At 42.6% G+C, this 22,373-nt stretch overlaps 1 protein-coding gene across 3 annotated transcripts in view; it reads left to right on the top strand.

Moving 5' to 3' along the window:
* Positions 1–22,373, top strand: part of OXSR1 (oxidative stress responsive kinase 1) — a 118,557-nt gene that overhangs the window by 25,316 nt on the left and 70,868 nt on the right. For 2 of the 3 annotated variants that reach the window (XM_084859418.1, XM_084859417.1), the window contains exons 3-4: positions 10,824–10,932; positions 21,840–21,981. In XM_084859418.1, the coding sequence (XP_084715544.1) occupies positions 10,824–10,932; positions 21,840–21,981 (251 nt within the window). Of the gene's footprint in view, positions 1–10,823; positions 10,933–12,839; positions 12,903–21,839; positions 21,982–22,373 lie in introns of all 3 variants that reach the window. The other variant, XM_084859419.1, reaches the window with a different exon arrangement.

The following is a 22,373-nucleotide window of genomic DNA, read 5'->3' as shown; positions in this document are numbered from 1 at the left end:
GTGCCTCTTTCACAGCCCCGCTATTCATGTGTGCCCCATATGCACTGTGAGAGCTGCTATCTTTGCACCTTACTGTGCTGCTGATCAAGGGGAGAATCCAAGCCCAGTTGCCAGCTTGCAACACATTCCATTCTGTCTCTAGGCAACACAATCCTAGCTTTTGTGCAACATCAAAAGCCCCGGCCTTTTCCACCTGGGTTTGGGGGGTGGGGCAGGAATAGAGCAATGAGGTGGTCCAGCCATCCTAAAAAGAAGTATAAAAAAATCATGTTGGGCTGGATTAGTCTTGCTGTGGATGGAGGCACAAGCACTTCAGTTGCATCCCTCCATCCCCTTTGCACTCGGCTTCCTTTCTCAGCTGTGCAATTGAGGCTTCTAGTGCTGGCAGTGCAGAGTTCAGGGTACCTTGCTGGCTGTGGCAGGGAGGAATCTCTCAATATTGGCTCCCCCCCCCCATTTTCCTAACTTTCTTAAAACTCTACACTCTTCTGAATTTTGTTGGCCTACCAAATTCATTTTTCAGACCAACTTCAGACCAAGGAAAGACAGATGGATAAATGCAATTTCTGTCCATCTTCCCAGAACAGGTACAGATTAAACACTGTAAAAATAATATGTGGTTATTAAATTAAATGATAGGTTAGGCACAGGGAGTGAGTGTGGCTTGCCCAAGTGAGCTTCACGGTTGAGTTGGGATTTGAACTCAACTCCCCTTTGTCTAAGTCCAGCACGCTATCCACTACTTCAGCCTTCCCCAACCTGGGGCCTTCCAGATGGTTTGAACTTCAGCTCCCATCAGCCCCAGCCAGCATGGCCAGTGGTTAGGAATGCTGGGAGTTGTAGTCCAAAACATCTGTAGGGTACCAGGTTGCAGAAGCCTGCACTAGACCATAGTGTCTTTAAATTAAACAAAAAAAATCTCTCTCCTCCCCATTCTACCTTAAGCCAACCCAACTAAAGAAGGCTTTAACCCTTATTCAGGAGGATTATTGTGCTTGGCCTGTGGTGATCCTCCAGTAGGAGAGAGCTAGGACTACAGTGGTGTATTCGATTGCATTTCCTAAGTCCTGTGTTCCTCTTCTGGGTTTACATTCCCACTGATAAATTATGACTTTGGGAGTTACTGGTTGTTGCATTGAGCAGGGTGTTGGACTCAATGGTCTTGTAGGCCCCTTCCAACCCTTTTATTCTATGATTCAATGACTGTTGCAAGGGATGGAGGGCCAAGTCAAATTAGAGGTATTAATTGCTTAGAGATCGTTGGGCATGCATAGCAGTATATAAATCTGTTAAAAATAAATTAATTGGCTGAGCCATAGCCCCCATGTGAGGACTTGGGTCACTTTCAGTGAAGCATGTGTGAACTAGGCCTGAAAGAAATTTCCAGAAACATCTTGAAGTAGCTCTCCAAGGCCTGATGTAACTCTGGGGCTAGTTCAACTTGGTCCTATCTGGCGCCCAAGCCTTCTGTATTGAAACCTTCTCTTGTAGTACTCTAATGGATGAGAGCATCCTCTGGACCGACCAGGGTGGCAACTCTCCTTTCCATTAGACATACATAGAGATGTGAAGGTTTGGAAACCCCCCAATAAGAACTGGGGGAAAACTAGAAAAATTAAAAAAATAAATAAATATGTTCTCCCTTTTTTCAGTTTTTTTGGGAAAATTTCACGGAGAAGAACATGTTTTTTCAAATAGTTCTGTTCCTGCTCTTCCATTTTTCCAGTTTTTTTCAGGCCTTCACATAAGCAGTGATGACCCAAGGTATTCTGTTGCCTGGAGCAGAGTACAAATACCCCCCGCCCCCAATTAGGTCCAGGACTTTAAAAAGTCTTGCTATACCATTCAGGCACAAATCCATGCCTTCATCTATTTCTTCTCTTATGCCCCCCCCCCCCCCGCCCCACTGGTGTTGCCTGAAGTATCATAGAATAGTAGGGTTGGAAGGGGCCTACAAGGCCATCGAGTCCAACCCCCTGCTCAATGCAGGAATCCCAATCAAAGCATCTCTGACAGATGGCTGTCCAGCCTCGAGCTTCCAGTGTGGGAGAGCCCACCACCTCCCTAGATAATTGGCTGCATTGTCGTATTGCTCTAACAGTCAGGAAGTTTTCCCTGATGTTCAGCTGGAATCTGGCTCCCTGTAACTTGAGCCCATGATTCCGTGTTCTACACTCTGGTTTGATGGAGAAGAGATCCTGGCCTTCCTCTCTGTGGCAACTTTTCAAGTGCTTGAAGAGCGCTGTCCTATCTCCCGTCAGTCTTCTCTTCTCAAGGCTAAACATGCCCAGTTCTTTCAGTCTCTCCTCATAGGGCTTTGTTTCCAGTCCCTTATCATCTTCAGGGCTGGCCCTTCATGCAACAGCCCCCTTAAGTGGTTCTCTCCTCTCACTCTTTTGGTCTTTAAACCTGACACTGCAGTGATAGCAGCTGTGAGAGGAACTGGGCAAACACTTTGGATGGGAACCAGTATTGCAGCCAATGAATTTCTTAAGGATAGTAGGGAGAAAGTTGCACTAGCTAGACTGAGGTTTAGACTTAGGGACCTAACACACACCGGTAATCTTTACAACAACCTTGCGGGGTAAATCAGTCAGTATTGCATGTGTGTGTTGGTTGGGGGAGGCTGAAAGAATGGCATGCACCACTCTGTTGTGTCAAAGATTTGTTTAAACTGAAGTAGCTGCTCAAGATTATGTGGCTGTTAAGAGCTTAAAAAATTGTGTAGTAGTCTTTCTGGTGTTGGCTGTACTTCCAATGAGGCTTTAAACCAATTAATAATGATTGATGAATTAGTGGCTGCCTTAAAAAAATGAATCAATTGATTTATTTTTCATATTGATGAAATTGAAGGGAAAGAGAACTTGCAACTTTATCAATAAAGGTACCATTAATAGAACTTGCAATTTAATTAACAAAAGGAAAGTTTTTAGTATTAATCTTTTTAAAGTTACCCATTACAGTATCACACCAGAACCAAAAAAGCTTCAAATATGGACCAGGTGTTCCCTTAACTTCTAGACCCAGTGATTAATCAACTAAAGTTGTAGCTGACTGATCAATGTGTGAAGTTGTAGCTCTAATTTTTTAGCATCTCTTGTGCTGTAATGTTTAAGGTAACCCATCCTGAATTTATATCAAAAACTTAAATGGGTCTTCCTAGTGTGCTTGCAGTCCTCTCAAATTGCTTCCCTTTTGCTCCTGATGGGCTTTCAGCCGTGTGTGGCATGTAGTATGATGCAGAGGTTTAAAAAGAAATTATGCAGAAGCAGACTTTTTGGCACCGAGATCCTCCTTGGATTCCCTTAGAAGGAGTTTGCCTTTGATACATTTCAGGTATTTTGGAAACACTAAACCTTGATCCTGTTAAAGTCTCAAAATATACTCAAGGAAATGCATCGTGTCCTGTTGCCTTCACACCTTGTCATGTGGCAGGTTGCAGCAGTGGTGTGTTCATAAGTAATGGATGAGCATTTCTAGATGAATGCCATCTTCAAACACAGTGGCAGTGTTTTAAATTTAGAAGGCTGGTTCTTGCCCACACCAGGGATTAGTGTGGGGGATTTAATATGGAAATATGAAGTAACTCAAGGACACCTTGGCTGTTGGGCAGAGCAAGGGAAAAAATACTATTGTCATTGTATTTATTTATTTGCAATACTTATATTCTGCCTCATACAACGAAGTGTCTAAGTGCTTGACATATAAATATTAAAAATCACATACACTATTAAAACAATTTCAGTTGCAATCATAGTAAAAATCACGTTTAAAATACACTATTAAAAACAATTCCGACTACAGTAATAATAATTGTATAGACATATCTCCCCCAAATGGGGTACTGTGTCAGATATCTGTGGGATATAGCAGATGGGATTTGAATTTAGCAACTGTGAGTATACTGGCTGAGAGGGTATCGCCAGGCATGGTTGGCATGGCAGGTTGCTGGAGAAATAGTTCCGATTCATAGGAGCCCACCTGGCATCCAAATAATAGTAAACTACTTTGGTACACAGAAAGGGAGCTTTTGCACTTATATTTCTGGAGCAGTAGTAGCCTTTCTCACCTTCCCAGTTCTACATGGCAAACTGCTTTTGAAGTTGAAGGGCTTTCTAAAAGCAGTATTTGATATGGCCCTGGAGTCTGGTGTCCAAAGAAAAACTCCAATTGTGGTATGCCCAGTCCATAGGGTACACCTGAAGTCACTTATTGGATCTTGACCCATGGTTTCAGGTTTTACATTTTCACAGTCCTAAATAAATTCTTCAAGGTTTTGGTGGCAGCATAAACTACGTTTAGATGCCTGGAGTTTTTTTCATCTCAGGGATTGGGGGTGGGTGGGTTTGAAGAGATAAGAGGCTGCTGCTGTTGTTGTTGCTGTTGCTGTTATTATCTCAATTTCTTAGTTGTCTTTCTCTTTAAAAAGACCCAAGGTGACTTGCAACAAAATTATTTTAAAAACATGCACAATACAAAATGACTAAACAATTTCCATTAAAATACCAAAACGTAGTAAAATATAGCGGCCAAGACAAGTCCTAAATTCAAATTTTACCACATTTAAGGCATGTTTAGGCAGAAAAAAGTCTTACAGTTCCCAGCCAGTACGGCTGGCTGGAGGAGGGATACTAGGAGTTGTAGGACTTCTTTTCTGTCTAAAAAGGCTTATGATTGTGCTGTTCCAAACTCATTTGGTGGCCTTAGGCAGGGTGCTAGTTCTTTGGCCAACTAACTGCGATATGGGGGTATTACTTGGCTGTTGTCCATGAAAACTTGTGGCATAACCAATTTGTTTAGTCTTTGAAGTGCCATAGGATTCCTTGTTTTTTCTAGAGCGTGCATACCCTTCTTGCAGTTTGGCCTACTTCATAAGAATTGCTGACATGTATAAATACTGAAGAGCATTCTTAACATTTATATATACCATATTTGCTAAAAAGCCATCAAGGCAGTGCACATTTTTTAAAAAATAAAACTTTAAAACAGTAACAACAAGAACATTAAAATAGTGAAATATTAAAACAGTTACACAGTTTAAAAGACTAAATTTAAAAACCTGTGTCTTCACACCCTTTCTAACAGCCAGGGGAGTGCAGGACCAATCATTGTTCTTGAAGGAGCATATTCCACAGTTTGGGAGTGACACAGGAGAAGGCCCTTTCATGTATGCCCAAGAAAGGGGTTTCTGCAAACAATGATGCTCTCAAGAGGGACTCTCCTGCAGATCTTAATAGCAGGATAAGTTGATAACCCTCTTTGGCACACAGGGTGGGGAGAAAATGGGCATTTCTACACCAACCTAAAATCCTGCATTTAAAGCGGGGGTTTCTGCTTCCGTTTTAAATGCAGGATCACAGTGACTCCCTTTTTCATCTGCTTCCTTTCCCCTTTCCCCTCTCCCCTTTCCCCCTCCTCCCCGTATCTGAGTCTTCCATTATCTTCCATTGATTTTGCTCCTGTTCTTGGTGCTTTTCCTCTTTTCACGGAGGGAACTCAGCGGGGTAATTTGATAGCTCATTATCTGCAATCTATTTATAAATGGAACAAAGGGCACTTAGTGCAGGAGACACCTTGGAAGGTCATGGTGTCATGTAAAGAGTCCGCAAACTTCTCTGAGGGAGCCATCACTAACCCAGGATAAAAGCTCTGTGTGAAGAAAGCCAATGTCTGGCAATTGCTGCTGGCAGGCACATGCCTTTAAACAAGAGAATGAAAATCCCTAGAAAGTGAGATCCTGAGTTCCCCATGCATGTTGTGTGGACATGTGTGACATGGACATCTCTGTGGATAACTTTGCATACCATGCCATCATAATTGGTGTACCCTTTGGGGCTGCTGTATCTGGGCCTCCTGGACTTGGGAAATGGAAGCCCCGAAAGCCCTTGTATGAAACGGTTGCAACCATCTGCAGACTTGCATCCTTGGGATGCAAGTACCTGAGCTTAAAGCTGAGCAGTCTTAATTACTCTGCAAGCTGATGTCGGCTCTAATTATAGCTCAGCCTAGACATTTGGGCTGAAGGAACAGAGGTGCAAGTGGTGTTCTACTTTTACTTCTTGCTTCGACCCACACCAAACATGTGATGACAGAAAAGCGAATGGCTAGAAGGGATTTGATTAGTCATTTGATGACAGAAATCTTAATTATATTAGTTTACTGCTTACGTGATTAACTTTGCATCTGAGTAAAAATGATGGTTCTGAAGCAAAATAAGCATACATTGGTTTTTAGTTGATGCATGTAGCGTGTGTCCTTTCCCTCCTCTTTATTCTCACACAGGAAGCCTGCCTCTTCTAAGATGGTCCTCATCATCTGATGTTTTTATAACTTACTTGTGCCCCCCAAATTAATCAGGGGACCTTTTCAGTTCTTTTGAAAGATTTTAGAAACCTGTTCACAGTACCCATACATATCTACCCAGACATAAGTTCCATTCAACTCAATGGGATTTACTCTCAGGTAAGTGTGTACGGTTACAGCCTGAAAAAGTGATTATTTGAGCCTTCATTCTGTCAGTGCCATTTGTGCGTTTGGTAGCTATTTTGATTTTTCTGTGATTGAAGTGATCTGTGAATGTTTTGATGATTTCTCTGTTCTGGGATAGCTGTGGGAGCAAAGAATATTTCTCTGTGTTCAGTACATTGGATGCATTAGTTGAAAATTCTTTTGAATTTACTGTCCTAAAGCCTCGGTTATGGCCCACTTAGTTGGTGTGTGTGCTTCTCCCTCTTTGTGTTTTAGCATTTGAGCAGGCTTCCATAAGTATAAAATGAGCTTGTGTAGCGTAGTGGCCAAGAGACAGAATTGAGAACCAGGAATTACCTGTACCAAATCTCACATTTGCTATGAAATTATAATGTGTTTTTTTTTAGGGAAGCTGCTATCCTCTCCTCAGCTTCCCATCTGCAATGTAGGGGTAATAGCCTTCAGAGTTGTAAGGATTTGTGAGGTAATATGAAGTGCTTTGAATATTCTGAAGCCCTTCACAAATGCTATATGTAAAAGAGAAGAGGCTGTAAAGCAGACGTGAACAACATCTGGCTCTCCAGATATTTTGGCCTACAACTCCAGTGATTGGAGTCTACTGGCTATGCTGGTGAAGACTGATGAAAATTGTGGCCGTCCAGATGTTTTTATCTGCAAGTTGCCCACCCTATATTTCCCCAACCTGGGTTCATCCAGATATTTTGGATAACAGCTCCCTATCAGCCCCAGCGAGCATGGCCAAAGATCTGAAATTATGGGAGTTGTACTCCAAAACATCTGGAGGGGCCCAGACGATTGGGAAAGGGTGCTGTAAAGGTTGTCATGTGGCAGGGAAGATCTCTGGGCTATCGTTAGTCTACTACCATTTATTGTGACAATGTCGATGGCTTGGCTAACTCTGTATATGGCAAAGGTTTCTGAAATAATGTTTAATCTCTACGTGTAAATGCTAAGCATTACTGTTATAGCCCCAACTGAACAGCCCATTAACTTCAGTCATTCTGATCTTGCAAATAAGTCATTAGCTTTCTCTGCTTCAATTCCTCTTAATACACAAACAGGTTTTGCATGTCACGTTTCCTGAAAATGTGATGCGAGTCAAAGATACAATTTGTTCTCAAGGAGTTGACGCTCTAATCTTCAATATTTTGCCCACCTAACTAGGTGTAAGCCTCTGGGGCAATTTGTAGGAGCAATGAACCTCTCTGCATTCAAGGGTTGGCTGTTTTGTGGAAAACTCTTTGCAAGGCTCATGCCTTGGTATACGTTGCTGTGGTAATTTATAACCTGAGGTTGATGAGACAACGTAACTCCAACCATACAACTGAAATTCTCATTGGTTGTGATGGTCAGCGGAACTGTTGGTTACATGGCTTCTGGGTGTTTCTGAGGACCTGTGTAGGTGTGATGGTTGGAAGAGGCTTTTGTGTAGCCTTTCTGAGGAGATAACTCAAACGGAGGGCTATGGTGCTGTTGAACTTTACAGTGAACTTTACAGTGTGTTCTAATCTGTCGGTCTTGTAGAAATAATGTAAGGCAGTCTCCTCTTCATTAATGATTCATATCCTTTCCTTAGCATTCAATTTTACAGAAATATTTTTGCATTCCCCATCTTCCATTATGGAATCAGTCATTATTACAGATAGCTATGTGTGTTTTCCTTCCTAATAAGTAGATGATGTGTTTTTTTCCTCTACCACATGAGCATGTGGCAGCCCTAATGCTTTTTTGTTATTGTTGTTGCTTCTCTTGGTGATTTTTTTAATGTTATATTTATATCCCCGCCTCTCCTCCAAGGAGCTACATGGTTTCCCCTCCCCCTGCTTTTATCCTCTCAAAAACCCTGTGAGGTAGGTTAGGCTGGGAAAATGTGACGAATCCCACCCAGTGAGCATCATGGCTGAGAGGGGATTTGAACCTGGGTCTCCGCTGTTCTAATCCTGACAGTTTAACCACTAGCATTTGTTTGTTTGTTTATTTCAGTTCTATACTGCCCAATAGCCAAAGCTCTATTTATGTCTCACTACTAAGTTTTAGGCATCTCAAAGAGAAGAATAGAAAATAGTAAAATCCCACTATAAAACAAACCGCCATGACAGATAAAAACTAAATATTACCAAATTAACATAGAGATTTTAAATATAATTAAAATTGCAATGACACTGTGGTAAAAACATGAAGACAAATGAAAGCAGGTGGGCCTTGTGCCGTTTCCCCTCCTAAATGTTATTGGGAGTGTACCTCCTCTACCAGTTTGTTCCACAGCCTGGTTTATGGCTGAAAAGGTTTTGCCTTTCCTTCCCCCACTTCCACTCCCCTCAACTTGAGTTCTTCATCCAGATTTCTCTTGCTGAGGAGATTCAAAGGGCCCTTTTGTACATTCAGCAGAATCAAGTGATAACTCTTTTTCCTACACTGTTCTGCTTCAGGTACTAGGAAGGAATTGCATGTCTGAAAGCATATATATACATATGACACAGGAGTGTCCCTTTAGTTATGGTGAGTCTCCAAAAACAAAAAACAGTTCCAGCATTATAAGCCTCAAAATTCTACTGCTTATAAAAAACACACTTGTAGAGCCAATAACTTGAAGTTGGCATCCATAACCTACCCAATGAGGTCTACTATCCTGCAAAATTTCAAACTGATCTGATACAAATGGCCATAGATACAGCAAGTTAAAATGTGTTAACGATTGAGACATTTGTACTTTTTACTCAAGCTGCGGCTCGGAATATCATTTCCCACCAAATTCTGGGGGAAACTACTGGTGTATTTTATTTAGGCTTGTTGAAGAGGTGTGCCTGTCGTTGGTGTGATGAAATTCTGAGCAGCGGTTTAAAAACGATCAAGTTTTTTTCTGCCCCATGAAAGCCTGTGGCAGCAACTGCTGGCGAAGTTAGGTCAGGCATGCTCTGTTTTACTCTGAAGCCAGAATGCCTCCAGTACACCCCAGTGTTTTGAATTCCACTGTTCCTGTCAGCATCCTGACAATGGGGGAGGTTAGTGGGGAACTGTCAACTGGGATAAAGAGTGAGGTAATTTTGAAGGCTGAGCGAATCACTCGCACTGATAAAGAGAAAGAGGAAAAGGAAAAAGCTATGCTGAAATCTTCTGCATGCTTACTCAGAAATAAGCCATTCTGAACATACAGGAATATATCTATTCACTTGCAGAGATCTGCTCAGTTAATGACTTGTCTGTGCTTTGTTTTTTGTTTTTGTGTTTTTCTTTAGAACATGGTAAACATAATTTCCTTTTGAAAAACCAGGGAAATTCAGTGATAAAAAACCTCCTGGTTTAAGACCAGAGTTAAGGCTATCTCATGATGGTTCAACCTCCCCAAAGCCAGGAAATTGGGAGCTTAGGTCAGATGCCTTAACAGACATGCCCCGTGATCAGTAATGATGTTGTGCGATGTCAGAAATTGTGCTTGCTTACAAGCAACATACAGGCATGGGTCAACTCACAGGAGTATTCCTATAGTAATATAGTAACATTCAGATGCTTCAGGAAGTAATACAGGACCAAGACAAAGTGGAACATCTTTGCTGGTCCCGGGCACTCCATCTTCCCCATCTGGATTTGGGCCTGAAAAACCAAGGAAAAGTGTGGGTGCATGGAGGGTAGGTTGTAAACAAGCATAGTTTGTGACATTGCACACATCACTGATAATGGGGCACGTCTAGTAAGGTTCCAATTTCCTAGCTTCGTGGAGCTCAAGCCAACGTGGGATAGCCTTAACCCTGGTCTTAAGCCAGGAGGTTTTTTGATCATTGTTCAATCTCACCTCAGTGTACAGAGAAGTAGCTTGTCTTGGTGGAGAGTGAATCAGGCCCTTTTCCTTAATACTGTCTTTCTATATGCAGGCAGACTTTTCTTTTTTTACACACTGGGGAGCATTCAGACATGCAACTGCCTCTGGTTTAATTTGCATTGACCATATAGTTCAGCTCTGATTACTAATATAGGAAGCTGTCTTGTACTGAGTGAGACTGTTGGTCCATTTAGTCCAGCATTGTTGACACTGACTGGCAGCGGCTCTCCAGGGTCTCAGAAAGGGGTCTTCCCCAGTCCTGCCTAGAGATGCTGGGGATTGAACTTGGAACCTTCTGCATGCAGAGGATGTGCTCTACTACTGACCTACGGCCCCTCCATGAGGTTTGTCAGTTCCAAACTCCTTCGCTTTCCCACTATGACCGGGTTCGTCTTATGTAGGTTGTGAGCACTCTGCCCAGAATTGGGGACCCATCACTTCTGCATATAACAGCTAGCACATTGTTGTTAAGCAACAATAGTAACATCAATTTTTCCCCTTTTTTCCCACCGTCTAGAAAGAAATTCAAGCCATGAGTCAGTGCCATCATCCAAACATCGTTTCTTACTATACTTCCTTTGTAGTGAAAGATGAACTCTGGTTAGTGATGAAGCTCCTTAGCGGAGGTAAGTGTGAGGCTGTTAAATCTGTGTGTGTTTCAGATTATTTTGGTTCTGGTCTGTTACGGTAAAAAGGAATTTTTTTAAAGAAGTAAACAATATCTTCCTGACTGATAACTTCCAGTTTATTAAAGAAAAAGTATTCCACACTCCCTTCAGTACCTCAAAAACGCATCTTGATGGCAGCTTTTTGGAGTATCCAGATTATTTAAATTTATTTGCCATGTACTGGAAAAGTTCCGCAAATACAGTGGCTTGGTTCACACTTGATGGAGAAGCTATAGTTTTGAGTTCTGTCCAATGTCACATGAACAGACTTTGGCTCATGCTGTGGGACTTCCCCTTGTTCTCCTCGCCACAGTGCACCCCCACCCCCATTTTGCTCCAGAGGGTCATGTGGGGAATCCATCCTGTATTTTTTCCACATCATGCACAATGTTCCTCTTTAGATGATACGCAGGAAACTGACAGAGAAGAGGAAGAACTTTCCTTGCCTCCCACCCCCTAAGTGAAGAAAGCTGATACCCTCTCATCTGTGCCTTCCTCATCTTTAGAGGAGTAAAAAAAAAGGGGGGGGGATTTCAAGGGATGCTTTTTATTTCTGGTAGACTAACTGTTCCTTGGGTGTGGAATTTAAGTTTAACTGATTAAAAGGCAGAGGATTAATTAGCTTAAATGCCGATAGCCCTGCTCTTGAGCCATCTTTTGTGGCATTAAGGTTTTGTCTTGGTGTTCAAACCCACTGCTTGGAATCCTCCACGTAGCTCCTCCACGTAGCTCTAATTTGTCAAGAATCCCGTGATGTTGAGCTGGCAGCCTTACGCATGCCATAGCTTCAAATCCTATCTCTTTTTTGAGGAACGTAATTGCCTGTCTTTGTGGAGGGAGCGTAATCTTTACTTACATTCATTCATACAAAGGCTCTTCCAGCATGTGTCATAAATCAACTTTTTATTGACCTTTCCCCCTCCCTTAATTATCTTAAGTCTTTTTTTACCTGGCATTTATACAGGGAGGGGTAAAGAAGGGAAGAGTTCCAAGGCAATGACTGTGTGTTTCACTCCTACTTTAAAAAAAAACAACCCTCTAGTGTCAAGCAATGAGAAATGCCAATAGATTTTTTAGGGATTGTTGTATTCAGGTCATTGATTCTCACCTACCTACTCCAAGCTGTCTAACTTCCAGGAACACTTTCTACATTGATTTGTCTGCTGAGGAACTTTTGTCCGTTGCAGATGTTTCTGGGGTGCATTTTAGAAGTGACATTAGGTGTCTGCTAGCAGAGTTGCTGGGCGAGTGGGCTCACTATTTCATTTATTTAAAAGGGCTTTTTTTATCCACCTTTCAGAGCACGCTGCCCTCACAAGGTGATTTATAAGATTATAATACACATGAAAATACAATTGCAGGTATTCCGGGGGTCTTCTCAGTAATTGGCTGGTGGAAAATGCTGATGTTCACCATGGCAGCACCCGGGAAGCCCAGGGTGGATGATGACAGCAGTAAAAACCCTTCCCCTGGCTTCCTTGATAGATCCATCTACTGCAGTGGTTGCAACTGGCTGGGAGTTCTTCCAGCTGCCCATGCCAAATCCAGATTCAGTGGCCTGAAGCCAGGAGCTCTAAGCTCCTTGTGAAGGTCATCTTGCTGGCCAGGAGGTGGTTCTGCTGCCCCTCGCCAGGGTAGCGATCATGAAACCCGGAGTAGGGGGGGAGGAATATGGCAAAATAAATAATCTGTCCCTTTCTGCTGCTGCAGTCTCTTGGCAGCTGTTTGGTGTTCTTTAACAGCTGATGTAATGGCTTCTGCCAGGTCACAGTTGGAGTTTGCTGCCAGATGGAAGAAGTTTAACCATGGTGGCTTCTTAGCAGAGCTGACAGTGGCACTTCTTTCCTTCACTTCGTGTGCTGCAGACTGTTGCTGTATGTACCCGGGAAGTGTGTGAACATGCATAGATCCCCGATCTTTTTGCCTTGGTGAGCGCATCTGGAATCTTGGGATTGTTGTGGGTGTTCTCACAAAATAGCGGCCATGAAAGGGCTTGCCAGTTCATAAAATGGCTACTATGGTGGGCATGTCCAGTCACAACGTACTTATTTCCCAGAAGGCGAAACAGCTGAGGCTCACAGAAGAGTAACTTGCCCAAGAACCTAAGTAGAAGGCAGAGTTGGGAGCTGAGCTCTGGAACACAAAGCCTCTCTTTTGAACCCAAATGAAGATGGCGCTGGAGAGCAGCACTTCATTTTGCAGCATGCCAGCCTCCCAGTTTTTAAAAAAGAATAATTAAAAAATTAAGAAATAAAATAAAAATCAAGAGGGGAAGGGAGCTTGGTGGCTGCCAAGATTGGTGTCTGAGGGGAGCATGTTGGAGATCTCTATGGAAACATCATTCCGGGGACATATTGCAGGGAGAAAGATTGATAATGGCCAAAAATACATCTTTCAGAGAAGCATAGCATGCATTACTGATGTCCTCAGAGAAGAAACCTTTATCTTCAGTGGAACCCTTTCTTATAACACAGCTTGAAAATGACAGTATTCAGTAGCTCACTGTCATGGCTCTTCTCCAGAATGCATGCGGGCTTAGATTTGGTCTGTTTTATCTCTATGTTAAGCCACTTTCACACAGTAGTTACTCAGCTCTTCATAATGTTTGGGATATCACTGCATACTACATGGAACCTCACAGCCTCATGGAGAATATCCTTAACCATGCCAGATTTTCCTGTAGGCATCTGTTGCTAGCATGGAAATTCTCCATATAATCCAGATGGGCTGTGTGGCAGCTGTTATGGTGGGGCTTGGAGTGTTGCCAAGCAGAAGCAGCTTGGTACACAATGATAAAGTAGTGTGTAGACTGCAAACTCCTTGGGGCTGGGACCTGTCTGTTTTGCTTAGGTTCTGTAAAGTGCCTGACATCTTATATTTATTTAAAGTATTTTTATCCCATTCCTCAGCCAAAAAGGCTCCTGGAACAGCTTACATATAATCAGAAGAAAAGACAGTCCCTGCCCAGAGGTGTACAGTTTTTAAAAAGACACGACACAAGGAAAAAGGAATGAGGAGGGAAGGGGGGGGAAAGTATTTTCAGCAGGGCTGGTGGCGTGTCCTCAGTTGCCCCTCTCATCTCCCTCAGTGTAGCCTGCTGGGATGGCTGCTGGTGCTGACAGTTGAGGTAATGTGGTGTCTGTGTTAAGAAATTAGGTAGTTTTGGGCGGCAGTTCATCACTGTATATATTTGAGGGGAGGGGAATGATTCCCCGTGTAGTTGGCATTCTCTTTGGAACTGTCACATGGGCAACTAATTGAGACATAATTTCCCCACTAGTATAACCTACTTGGATACACTCACAGCCAAATGTCAACACAAATAGCTTGGAGATTTAAGAGCAAAAGATCCCATGGATTGACAAAGTAAATCAAGAGAAGGCATATGGGGTTGTGCGGCAGTTCTTGAGGGCGCCCAGGAGACTGGAATAAATTGTCCAACCAAATATCCTTCTCAGAGAACATTTCTGTCAGATCAGCTACCCAGGACCACTTAAAATCTGGCACCATTCCTGGTTGGGAAGTAATTCATGTAGGACACAGTGTGTAACTTGTGCGGAGATTGTCATGTGAAGGTCTACACACAAATTCCATATTATTTGTCTGTATCAGAGTGCTTTCTGTTTAGAAGTTTTGTCATGTCTGAAGCTGCCTTCAGAGAAGGGATTGGCCTTGGGAGTCAAAGTGGGAGAAGATTCAGAGTTGAATGTCCCCTGAATTATAAGCAGACTTATTCTCCTGAAATAGCTTCCACAACCAAGGTTCTTCTACCAAATGGCAACAAACTCCACAGGAGTATATTTTTTTTAAATAGGAACCCACAAGCTGCAAGTCAATGAATGGCTTCATAGCCAAGGAGGAATTTGTTGAAGGCCAAAGCAAAGTTCTATTCTCAGTCCTCCAGACTTTCTAATAACTTTCTCCAAATTGCATTTTTTGTGTTCCGTTAACTGTGATTAGCTCTTTCCTACAGGGAGTTCTGGGTGTGTTGCTTCCTTTCCTCGGGAAAAAGAATTTTAACTGCTCAGAAAAACTCCCACTCTCTCTGGCAAGGAAAGGTGCAATCTCTTGGTTAATGTACAGACACGTAAAGCATGAGTCAACTAAATTTAAAGTGTAAACAATAAGTATTGGTTTATGTAGATCCTCTTCTTCCCACCCCCCCATAACCATAAAGCAATAATTCAGAATTTGGATGCAATAGGTTCTGCTTAGCCTCACAGTAACCTTGTTAGATAGTTTTGGGCTAATAGAGATTTTCACATGATGCTGTCCATTGAGCTTCATGGCTGAATTGACAGTTCTGTCCAGCCCTTATTCTCTACACCAGCCTTGTCAAAACAACAACAAAACAATCCACAAGTTACTAGCCCGTTTGACCACACAGGTATGTTAAATAAAATTTGCCTGGTGTAAATGGGTGAAGAATTAGCTCTCATAGAGCTTCCCTGCCAGATTAATTGAAGGTAATTCTTATTGTTGCAGGCAACCAGAGCTGGCACTCTACCATGTGATTTGCAGTAGCTTGATTTGTGCAGGTGTGTTATGAATTCAAGGTGTTGACCATTCTACATACAGGGATTACACATTTCCACAATTTAATTTGCTTAACCAGAAAAGCAGGATACAAATTCTAAAACAAAACAAATGTGCAGTCAGTTAGGACCAGATACTTGATGTGGCTGTTTAAAAAAATAAAAGGAAAAAAGGAAGGTATACTTGAGGCCTTTTCAGGAACACCCTTGCATAGAATAATATTAGCACTGAAATGCCTGTACTTAAAAAAACAAAACAAAATGAGAATGAACAACCTTGCAGGGAACACTGTTAATGAGTTTATCATAGAATCATAGGGTTGGAAGGGGCCTACAAGACCATCGAGTCAACCACCTGCTCAGTGCAGGAATCCAGGTCAAAGCATCCCTGACAAGTGGCTGTCCAGCTTCATCTTGAATGCTTCCAGTGTGGGAGAGCCCTAGGTAATTGCTTCCATTGTCATACTGCTCTAACAGCCAGGAAGTTTTTCCTGATGTTCAGTGGGTTTCCTGTAACTTGAGCCCATTATTCCGTGTCCTGCACTCTGGGATGATGGAGAAGAGATCCTGGCCTTCCTCTCTGTGACAAACTTTCAAGTACTTGAAGAGTGCTATCCTATCTCCTCTTAGTCTTTTCTTCTCAAGGCTAAACTTGCCCAGTTCTTTCAGTCTCTCCTCATAGGGCTTTGTTTCCAGTCCCCAGATCATCTTCGTGCCCTCCTCTGAACCCTCTCCAGTTTGTCTGCATCCTTCTTCAAGTGTGGTGCCCCCAGAACTGGACATAGTACTCAGGATGAGGCCTAACCAGTGCTGAGTAGGGGGGGAACTAGTACTTCACGTGATTTGGAAGCTGTACCTCTATTAATGCAGCCCCAATAGCATTTGCTTTTTTTTGTTTGTTTTTTTGCAAGTTTAGGAGGTTTAGAAGGTCAGGTGAAATGCTTTGAGTGAAAATGCTGGCAGAAGATGAGATGAGCATTTGGAAGCGAGCCTGGGTGTGGGCATATATGTCCTGTGACAACCCTACAACAGCTACCTAATGTCTAGACTCACTTTTTGAATAGTTTTTTGTATCTCTGACCAGGCAGATTGCCTTACTGAAAAGCTCTGGGAATGTAAGGAATGTAAGGAATTCTTATGGGAGTGTTTGGCATGGTATGAAAGCAGGTAACCTGAGGTGGCCAATTCTGAAAATTATCATTACAACTATAAGCTACTGTTGCAGCTGAGGCCATGTCTGACACTTCTACATTCTGATCTGAACAGTCCTTCTGGGAGCTGGAGTTTTCGGCCTTTGCCACTCCTGATTCTACACACGACATATTTTCCTGCTGAATCGTCCATGAATATACACTTAGGTATCTTCCTTTCTCTCTGAGACATCTCTCCCCCCTTCACTTCCCCTTGCCCGTTTTTTGTTTCCAACATTTGTCTGGAACTAGCAATTTTATTGATGCATAAGGCAGCGCAAATATGCCTTTTAAGTTGTTCTTGTGGGCGCTGGAGGCATAAACATTTATCTCTTGGTGAATGCTGGTGATTCAGATGGCATTTGCTGCAGCAAGAAAGTAGCTTTTTAATTCCATTATCTGTCAGCGGCTTCTCCAAAATATTGGACAATATTTTGAAGGCTTTTGTTCCACAATTGTACCTTTTAAAATCCTTTTCTAAAAAAACACTCTTGCCAATGCTTCATTACTCTTTCAGCATCTCTGCCTTAAACAGGATGCTAAAAATACCTAGGAGAAGCTGAATTTGGTACCAGCAGTGCATTAGAGGGGCTGTTAGTAATTTTCCTGGAAGCGTTGGCTGTTTCTCTCCCTGCTTCGATACAAATTTGTATCTTCCTTCTAAAATGCTTCTAATGATGCTTGCTTTAAAACTTGCAAGGTTGAGACCTCACCCTCTTCAGAAATTATTTTTGAGGGAGGGTAGATGACTGGTTGGGAGCTGGAGAATGCTACTGTAGCTTACTTCAAATTAGAGAGACCTGGGTTCATAGAACATGGGAAGATGCCTTTATATTGAGTCAGACCACTGTAGTATTGTCTACACCAGTGGTAGGCATCCCGGCATGCTCCAGATGTTTTGGACTGCAACTCCCATCACCCAGCCATTTGTCATGCTGGCTGGGGCTGATGGGAGTTGTAGTTGCAAACATCTGGAGGGCGGCAGGTGGCCTACTCCTGTTCTACACTGACTGACAGTGGCTCTCCAGAGCTTCAGACAGGAGTCTTTCCAAGCCCTACCTGGAGAAACCAGGGTTTGAACCTGGGATCTTCTACATGCAGACTTTACTGCTGAGGTACAGCCCTTTCCCAAATCCCTGCTCGTTCCTGAAGTTAGCCAAGGTTGGCTAAATTATTACGTTGGCAAAATCAACCTCACGGTGTAGTTCTGAGGATAAAATGTGAGCATGAGTGGTACAGCCCAGATGAGACTAGCTTCATTCTGTGAGCCCAAGGAAATTTGAGACCTGGTCTTCTCGGACAGCAGCTCCTGATACCACATGGGAAAAATGCTTTTGGGACTGAGGGAAGTTTTCATAAGCAGTTTCTGATATAGTATGGGGGCCGAGTTCAAAGAGGAAGAAGAAAGAAAAATGTATCAGGCTAGGACAAGCCTACTTCATGGGAGAAGATCAGGTGTTTACAACGTCCGTACTGTTTTAAACTAATTTGCTAAGAGTGTTTTATGTAAGATGCCTTGCGAAGGCTATACTCTAAAAGGCAGCTAGAAATCCCTATATAAATAAAATAAATGTTGAAGGGCAGCCAAGGAACCATGGGTCAAAATTGCAATAAGAACTGGCTTACAATAGGTAAGGCTGTTCATATCCTGTGTGGAAAGGAAACCCTGATTCTCCCCTAAGAGAAGTCAAACTTGGTCTGAGGCATTATTTGCATGCTGTGGCAATGGTGTCCACTAACATGGACTTCAATACCATATGGAAAGAATTGATGGAAAGTTTGAAAAAGCATGCAGATATGGCAGGTGAAATCCTGGATACACAAGGAGAGCGGAGAGGGATATCCTTTCAAAAGGCAGTGTGGCGTAAGTGCTCTCTCTAGCCCATTCTCTCCCCTACTCAGTGGAAGCATGTTCACTGTGACCTGTCTGCTGGGCACCATTCAAGGCAGACAGAAGTTCATGCTTGGGGGTGGCGGGGGATGTTTATGTGAAAACATTTCAGTGTCAGAATCTTCCTGGACTTGGAAAATTAGCATGTCTGTGAGGGCATGTAGCCTAGCCTATTCTTTGCCATGTAAGATGTCTGCATGCAGGGAGGTTCTGGAGTGGAGCCCTTTCCAAAAATATACCAGTGTACATCCCAAGTTAGCATGTTTAGGGACGTGATTTGGTTATTAGGTGATATAAAAATTTAATAAATAAAACAATAAAGAATAAAGTGACTTTCAAACTGTGTTCTGGGAAGCCCTGGGCTTTCTCAATGAGAAGAACAATAACAGCAGACAGGGTTCCCCGAAAAGAGTAGTTTGCCCACCATTGCTAATTTTCTCTTGAAATATGGAGCCTCAGGGACTCTGGGTTGGGTGGGGGGTCCCATTCACACTTCAAGTTGGGCAACAGTGAGAGCAAACTAGCCTGCATGAATTTAACAAGAACCCTAGAATTCTTTGTGGAGTGCTGGGCCTTCATGGTACAGAGATTCATCAGCAGACAAATTGGTGGAGAAAAGGTCATCTAAAGGTAGAATGTTTGAAAGAAGGGGAAAAAATGCGCCAGTTCTAACCCATGATTATGAGGCTAACTGTCATTCTGGATTTAATCAGCCATCAAAATAAATACTGTTAAGTAAGTAGGGCAATGATTCTAGGCTGTTCAGATTCCCTGAAACAAGTCTGAACATGCCATCTCCCCCAGCCCACAAAGTTAATCCACAAGTGAAACAAAGTGAACTCTCTAACTTTTATTCTAAATTAAATTGTTGCTGCAATCTCTGTTGCTATAAGCGTCCTAAGGTTTTTAAGAACTCTTTTAAAATTAAAACCTAGATTAGGGCCAACTCTTGGCATGTTTTTGAGATGGTGACTTGACTTTCAAAATCTTTTCAGAAAGCCCATTACTTTTTCTGACACTTGATTTTAGTAACATAATTAATTGTCACATAATCTTGGCAGAACTAATGCCTGACATGCCCAGCCCTGAAATTTACCTGATTAAACCTCAGACGCAAACTGCTTTGGAACGATATTTTTATCTTTCCACCCAGCCTTGATCCTTTCCTCTCCCTCCCACACTGCCCAGCTACTGCTGTGTTTTCACATCCAAAGAGTTTTGCAAGTTATCCCAACTCCCTGTTTCTTAAATGTTGAGAGGCAGCCATGATTTCATACAGATTAAGTGTAGGGAGTGAGATATCTCTCTCCCTATCTCATAGTAGAACTCAGCCTTGTTCTACACATGCAGCAGCATGAGATGGTAGCATCCTGAGGTGGTAGAGTTGACTATGACACTTCATACTGCAAGTGGGGGATGCCATTTTTGAATGTTCCCCCATATAAAATCATGTCTGAGGGAGAGGTTCCAGTTTAGTCCTTTCTTTGTGTCCTAGCTTTCTTCTTACTGGGAGTTTTTTTAATAATGGAATGGAGCATTAAAAATGTGATCTGCTAAGTGCAGGCTGAAGGTGTACAGTCCATTCAAGCCTCCATCCTACCACCTCATTCTGCTGCATGTGGAGATTGCCCCAGTGTGTCCCAGTGAAGCCAGTTTGACGGTAGGTTCAAAGCTGACTAAGATAAATAGCTTTTTAAACAGTGCAAAAATGATAGCAAACCATGGTTTGTGTACCCCATGGTTGCATACTCAAACCATGGTTTGAGCCGTCGAATGTCCAACAGGCATATAATGATTTTGAGTTCCTTGTCTGCTTTTCTGTTCAGTCCCCGCAGCACTTGACTTTATATATTTACTCTTGTCTCCATAGGGTAACAGCCTCTGGAAAGGGAGTAATGGCCCTAACTATGATTTGGCTCGATGTCTGAATTGGCAAGCATAGTTAGCACAACCCATGGTTTGCGAACTCACATGGTTTCTGGCCCTGGTTTGTCAGTTAACTGCAAACCATTGTTCGTTAGGTCAAACGTTACACCAAACCACAGTTAAACTTCCTTAACCATGGTTTAGCTTGATACCTGAATTGAGCCATGGCCTCAGTAACTTACAGATCTTTAGAATTCAGAATGTGTTCATGGGTGTCACAAGTTCAGATAACTCTTTATTTCTCTTTTTTAAAAAGCTCAAACAAATCCATGAAGGACGAGGCAACCAGTGACTACTAGCCATTATTTTTATTGTAGTTTTCTATTTTACATTTGAGCTGCCTAGAGAATAATGTTATTGGGTGGCCTGTATAAATGCCATAAATCAACAATCAGTTTTATATATTCTTCCTTCCCCCAGAGAGCTCAGGGAAGGCTATATAGTTCACCTCCCATTAATTTTATCTTCACAGCAACCCTGAGCAATGGCATCTGGCTCAGGGTCACCTGGTGAACTTCATGGCTATGTCAGGATTTGAACCTCGGTCTCCCTGGTCCTAATTGAACTCTCTAACCACCACATCACACTGGCTCTCAATGATAGCTAAATGGGAACTCCATATTTAGATGTGTAGAGCTACTGAATGCCAGATTCTAGGGAAAAACAGTTAAGCCCATCAGAAGGTGTTAAAGAATATAAGAGCCAAGCTGGATCAGTCCAAGGGTCCATCTAGTCCAGTGTTCTGTTCACACAGTGGCCAATCAGCTGTTGACGGGGAACCCACAACTAGGGCATGAGTGCAACAGCACCCTCCTACCCATGTTCCCCAGCAACTGGGATACATAGGCTTACTGCCTCTGGTTCTGGAGGTAGCATATAGCTATCAGGACTAGTAGCCATTAATAGCCTTCTCCAGAAATTTGTCTAACCCCCTTGTAAAGCCATTGAAATTGGTGGCCATCAGTACATCTGGTGGTAGCAAATTTCATAGTTTGACTATGCACTGCATGAAGAAGTACTTCCTTATATTTGTCCTGAATCTGCCACCAATCAGCTTCATGGGATGACCCCATTGGGTTCTAGTATTATATGACTGGGAGAAAAATGTCTCCGTATCCACATTCTCCACACCATGCATAATTTTGTGCACCTCTATCATAGCTGAGGAGCAAAGAGCCTCAGGTAGCTCATGAGCCATCCATTCAGTATCAGCATAAAGTTGGAGATGAATGAGAGGATAATTGTCTTGGAATAACTGATTTTTAAACATGTACTTTCCTCCATTCACTAACACGTTTCTCCCCACCTCCCCCTTCCTTATAGGGTCTGTTCTGGATGTTATTAAGCACATTGTGGCAAAAGGAGAACACAAGAATGGAGTCCTGGATGAACCTGCAATAGCCACCATCTTGAAGGAGGTGTTGGAAGGACTGGAATACCTGCATAAAAATGGGCAAATCCACAGGTGGATCTTTATTGCATTTATAACTGCTGCTTACTTGCATAGTGCTTCTAAATGGGGTTGAAGTGCTTTTCAGTCTGTCCTTTTTGTGAGGTAGGTCACATTTATTTCCATCTGACATGTTAGGAACTCTGAAACAAAGTGATTTACTCCAGGGCCACCTTGCAAGTCTGAGCTGGGATTTGAATACAGGTTCCAGCATTCTGAAGCACAACAATCTATGTATTAGCATTTATATCATATTTTGCTTTTGCCCACTGATATTCCAGAATTCACTCATTTCCTATACCCATACACTTCCTCCTCCAAATCTGAAGGCTCATTCTTTTAATTCCCCCCCCCCCCCGCTTTTTCCCAGGTTTATAAAATCCAGTGCAAATGGTGTGCGGGGACTT

This window comes from Heloderma suspectum, chromosome 5, assembly GCF_057233095.1.
Source record: "Heloderma suspectum isolate Gila_16-S chromosome 5, 16-S_ref, whole genome shotgun sequence".
NCBI classification, from domain to species: domain Eukaryota; kingdom Metazoa; phylum Chordata; class Lepidosauria; order Squamata; family Helodermatidae; genus Heloderma; species Heloderma suspectum.
This window is presented reverse-complemented; position numbering and strand designations above follow the sequence as displayed.